Below are 5642 nucleotides of genomic sequence, written 5' to 3' on the forward strand. Positions count from 1 at the left end.
CCTAGCTCAGGACTGGCTCCAATGAGTTCCTCACAAAGGCCTGCAAAGGGTTTCCTTTGTCTGAACCAAGCTTGGTTGCCTACCATGGTGAAATGGGCTCCAGTTTACAACTCAGCTGTTTGCCTCCCACTCTCGTCCCGTGGGCGTATCTCACTCCTTAAATTCGCTGCCACCACTCACGGAATCGTCACTGTCTTTTTAGAGGGACAGTGAGACTCATCTGGCTGAATCTCCCTATTTGGAGCTGGAATCCTTTTATCTTTGGGGGACCCCTGGAAAGTTGGTAACCCAAGCCTTTCCCTGCTTCCCTGGTCTACCCCCTCCCTTTGGTATTGTGCAGAGCAGGGGAGACTATGTGGTCAGAGCACAACACAGATTATTAGCCCAAATTAAAAAAATTATTTAACTATTTACACAGTTATGGAGCACACACACACTCTAGGAGTAAGCACACACTATGAACCAACAGGGCATAAATCAACAGGGGTTAAACGCAATCCTCTTTCAAAACAATAGTCTCTACCACTGGAGGTTGTGGGCTCACCTGTACTTCAGCCTGTCTCTCTTGCCCAAGAGAGCAGGGAAACTTCCATTCATTCCCCAGTCCAGCCAACTATGGAGTGGCTGAATTTCTGCTGCCTCCCAGGGACAAAGACTGCCTTGGGACAGTCCCTGTTTTCCTGCAGTTTTTGGCCTTGTGGCAGCTGGAAGCGCTAAGCAAGCAGATGAGGAAGCCCCATTCAACCCAGTGAGTGATACCCCTGCAGGCCCCTCTCTGCAACTACAGCTCAATTAAACTTTATGGGGGAACATTTTAAACAAAGAACCACAGCCATCTTACAAACATAGGTAACTGCCATTTCGTGACACCTACCAACAGCCACTGAGGAATGAATTAGTCCCACACAGGAAAAGCATCTTTGTCAAGAGAGAAAGCCATTTGCCAGTAATTCTGATAGGGCACAGTGGCTGAAGGGGGAGTGGGCGGGGAAGAGGAGCAGACTCAGCACCTGGCCAATGTCAGGGAGTACTCTTGAGTGGCGGCTGATGGGCCAATGGCTGAGGGAGAGCATAGAATCTTGCCGCCACCACCCCACACACGATTCATCTGTAATCATGGCATACGCTAGAAAACTTTCAAGAATTGTACAGTATAGGACTGTAAGTAACAAATGGGTATATGTTGGTTATCAAATGTTGGGGAACAAATGGAATATATTGATTTAACAAATAAAAAAAGAAATTCTTTCATAGTTTTAAAGTTACTCATAGTTGGTCGAGCCTGTCCACTAGGCAGCCCTAGGTGATTGCTAGGGTGTCAGCCATGGAGGGCACCAAACATACTGGCCACCGTGCCTTGTCATGGCATTGGGGAGGTGGCCCCAGTGGATGGCTGGTCATGGGGAGCCTGCTTTCTCCCTCTCTCTATTGGGCAGGTGGGGCAGGGTGCATCCTGTTCATGCCAAGGTGGATGAAGTGGGTGTTCACCAGCCGCTGAGGGAGAGGAGGACCAGCAGTGTCCTGCCTCCCCGTGGGGTAGGGGGGTGAAGAAAGTGCCAGGCCTCACCCCACTGCTGGGGGGTGAGATGGATGGGTGGAAATCTTCCTGCTTCCCTGTGGTGGTTGGAGGAAGCTGCAGAGAGCCAGTTTGGTGTAGTGGTTAAGAGTATTGTTAAGTCTGGTGCTTAACAAATAGTCAGAGAGTGATTTCAGCAAAAACTCAGGTTTATTCAGCTCGATGATCACTTCTCCAACACGGTACAACATTCGATAGCCCGAACAGCTTTTCCATTGCAGCTGCTCGGTATTTAAACATTCCGGGCTAATGTAGCCACACCTCCTATACAGATATCAACCTATCAGGTTGAGCGCATACAGTCCAATCACAAGCGTTCCCGCTTCCCGTCTGTGTGAATTTGATTGGTCACATTAGTCTTGGCGCGAATCCCGAAGCTTAACATAGCTTCCCTATGAGATGATTTCACGTTCATCTTAATGCATTCAGGGCCGCTTCTGAATACATTACAAGCATGGACTTTAATCTGGAAGAACCAGGTTTGATTCGCCACTCCTCTACATGCAGCTCCTGGTGTGAACTTGGGTCAGTCACAAGTTCTCTCAGAGCTGTTATCTCAAGGGCAGATCTTTCAGAGCTCTCTCAGCTCCACCTACCTCACAGGGTGTCTGTTGTGTTGAGGAAAAGAGAAAGGAGATTGTAAACTGCTCTGAGACACCTTTGGGTAGTGAAGGGAGGGGTATAAATCCAATCTCTTCTTCTTCTTCTGGTGTAGGGGAAGGTGAAGAGTGTGGGTGCCAGCAAACTCCACCACTGGAGCTTGCCCTGGTGCCAGGGGCAAGGAGGGTTGATCCTGCCTTCCTTAAGAAGAAAAGAGAAGAGATTGGATTTATACCCCACCCTTCACTCAGAGCAGCTTACGAACTCCTTTCCCTCCCCTCCCCACAACAGACACCCTGTGAGGTAGGTGGGGCTGAGAGAGCTCTGAGAGAACTGCTCTTTCAAGAACAGCTCTGACAGCACTATGGCTTGCCCAAGGTCATCCAGCAGCTGAAAGTGTAGGAGTGGGGAATTCCCCATGGGGGGCAGCTTGGGTGCTTTTGTCAACGTTGCTTACGGCACCCCAAATCTTCAAGCCAGCCCTGCCCTCAATCCTGATAGATCACTTCCTTCTACTTTTTTCATGCACACTGCTATGTAGCCAGCAGCTTAATATTCAGGGCTTATTTTAAATTTCAAATAAATATTGCTGTTGCACAGGTATTGAATGTGGGCTGCCTGATTCAGTTGCTGCCAGCCCAGTCCCAGACATATTTAATTCTATATGACAGTATGTATTCCCAGTGTTGTAAGGAAACATCAGTTGAGTTTAGAACACTGGCAGACTCTTACAGCAGCAAAGAAGAGTGCTGGGGCAGTGACAGGAAGTGGAAGAAATAAAGATCTGGAGGTCAAATTGGGGAGGCTCAGATGGCCTGCAGACTAGTGACTGGAGAGGAGCTCGCACATTTATTAACCATTGGGAGCCCTTTTCTTGGCTGGAGGAAGCTTCAGAGGTTTCAGAGTTAAAAGACTTTTTTGTGTTTTGAACAGAATGCAAGAGCTACAGGAACAGATGAAATCTGTAGGCAACAATCTGCAGCTCAACAATAGCATCATCCAGCGGTAAGGGACTCTGAAAGAGATCTAAGTGATGGTATGAAGGGTACTAGGAAACAATGGTCTGATGTGTGTTTAAAGAAAGTGTCTTTGGAGGGATGAGAAAATAAATTTCTCTCCAGACCAGTGTTCCCTCTAAGCTGAGTTAGTGTAAGCTAGCTCACAGTTTTTTAGCCTCTGGCTCACACATTTTTGTCTTAGCTCAGGAGGATGGCTCTAGAGCAAACTAATTTATGCAGTGGTCAAATCGCTTGCTCACAACTTTAATGCCAGCAGCTCACAAAGTAGAATTTCTGCTCACAAGACTCGACAGCTTAGAGGGAACATTGCTCCAGACCTATTTCTGTAGATTTATAAAATTTAGCCTATGAGGTCTCCAACATGAATAACAACATTTATAAACATCAAATGCTGCATTTGCTAAAGGAAATTAAAGGTCAAAATAGCACACTGGAACTAAAATGACCCTTGCTTACCCAGCCCAAATGAATGCCACTACAAATTAACATTCTTTGCATGCTTCTGGGAGATGGCCAGGCTCTGGGAATTCTCTGCCCTCAAACTTGCTTCCTTGAGGAAATTATGAAGAGACCATTCTGGGGTGATTGAAGATAATTGGGTCAGAGGTGTGGGTGGGAAGTTCTGCTGGGTTTCTTGCAACCATGTCCCAGTCTAGTATGATGCTACTTCCTGTGACATGAGAGACCCAAAACAGGAACTGCTGCTTAGGTGCAAGTCTCAAAGCAATATCATTATTTAGAGGAGCACCTAAATTATGTATCAAAACAGTATCAAAAGATCCAGTTAAAAAAAAATTAAAACCTAACGGGAGGGGACTTGGGACGTGTTGCTTCACTACTGCCAAAAGTGACAGTGTGGCATGGTTGTGCTATCAGTCTAGCTGTGGCTTTGTAATTTTTGTTTGTGTGTGTGGTGGAAATATAGACTGAGAGGAAGCAACCAGTTTCTTAAGCCTGCCAGGTGTTTAACTGTTAAGAATGTTGGGATGCATTCATGCCCTTTGCCCTTGTCAGAAGTCTCCTTTGTTTCATTTCATGACTATCTTCCTTTCTTACAGAGCATTCAGTTCCTTGCAATGGGTTCAGTATTTTTTCAAGTTAGAAAACTAGAAACTAATTGTGAACCCTTCCAGGAGAACCTTGTTTAGCTGTGCATGTCTGACTGTTACAATAAGAAGCTTGTTCAAGTTGCTTGCAAAAAAGCAACATGGGAATAGTTCAGATCAGTAAGACCAAGGCCTTTATCTTGTGGGAGTCCCTCTACTTCTATGGCTACCTTTCTTTCTTTTTTAAAAAAAAGTTTGTTTTATTCTAAATGGACTGTTGTGTGGAAGGGCAAATCACTGCGGATAGTTATTGCTATATTATTTCCCTGTTAAGGGAAACCACTCAGAAAACTGAACAAAAATCTTTAATCTCAATCTTTTTCTCTGACTTTGTTCCTATAGGTTGAATGGTTTTACATCCACACCAGACTTGTAAGGGAGAAAATAATCTTCAGATCCTGAAACAATATTGCAATGTGGGCATATCAGTTTTCATCCAGCACTTGAAATCCTCAACATTTTGTCTCAAAGATACCAATGTATTCTACCTCCCTGCTCTAGCACTTTGATGTAGTTTTGTTGTACCATGGGTCTAATTAATCTGTATACTGTAGTCATATTTCCTGAGTTTGAGATTTGACAAATTTGGAGCATCCCAGCAAGTGCTGGGAAAAGAGTCATTTGCAAATGTCTGCTTGTCCTACAGATGTCCTACAGGGAGCCCTGCCAAGTTAGCAAGCTGACTTCTCTGCAGTGTTCATTATTCATAAGAACAAATACATATGTCTTTAGTAAGGACATAGACATTGAGTTTCTAGGAGCCCATTTGATCTCTTCATTTGCCTCACAGTGGGAATGCTTTTGGGGTGATTTGCCTGGACAAATACATACAGAAAAGGAATTGACAATCCACATGGAAAGATATGCAGGAAAGATTCTTCAGCAGAAATGGGCCAGGATTCTCATGTACTAAGTACTCTCATGGAGCAGCATGCTACGTCTTACCAGGCCTCCCGTGAATTAGTCTTTCAGTCACGTTTTGCTCATTGCTGAGCCCTCTGGTGGGTTAATGAAGAAGAATGATTTGTCCTCAGAGGCTGAGGACACTAGTTAGATTTTACAGGTGTTAAAAGTGACGTCATCTCAGTGGTATCATTGCCTCTGGCATATACTCTTATTTACTTTCCTCTGTTATTGTCTTACCAAAAGGCTCCAAAGGTTCTTGAAACACCACAGAAACTGAAATAACCTAGAGTAATGCACCGACCTTATGAGAAATTATGGCTCCGTTGCATCTCCTTCAGCTCTCTGAAAAAAAATGCCTCCATTCTGAATTGGCAAAGGCAGAATCAAGTAGAAGTAGGTGTTGTTCCTAATGGCTGATGTCCTCTGGACCAGGGA

The 5642-nt window shown here is 45.0% G+C and overlaps 1 protein-coding gene across 1 annotated transcript in view; it reads left to right on the forward strand.

Annotated features, from left to right (window-relative positions):
- Positions 1-5246, forward strand: part of LOC107124233 (inhibitor of nuclear factor kappa-B kinase subunit epsilon-like) — a 16954-nt gene extending 11708 nt beyond the window's left edge. The window contains exons 6-7 of the mRNA XM_015427642.1: positions 3110-3181; positions 4644-5246. Coding sequence (XP_015283128.1) covers positions 3110-3181; positions 4644-4677 — 106 coding nt within the window. The 3' untranslated portion in view covers positions 4678-5246. The remainder of the gene's footprint in view (positions 1-3109; positions 3182-4643) is intronic.
- The last annotated feature ends 396 nt before the right edge of the window (positions 5247-5642 follow it).

This window comes from Gekko japonicus, unplaced genomic scaffold (assembly GCF_001447785.1).
Source record: "Gekko japonicus isolate JY-2015 unplaced genomic scaffold, Gekko_japonicus_V1.1 scaffold413, whole genome shotgun sequence".
Classification (NCBI taxonomy): domain Eukaryota; kingdom Metazoa; phylum Chordata; class Lepidosauria; order Squamata; family Gekkonidae; genus Gekko; species Gekko japonicus.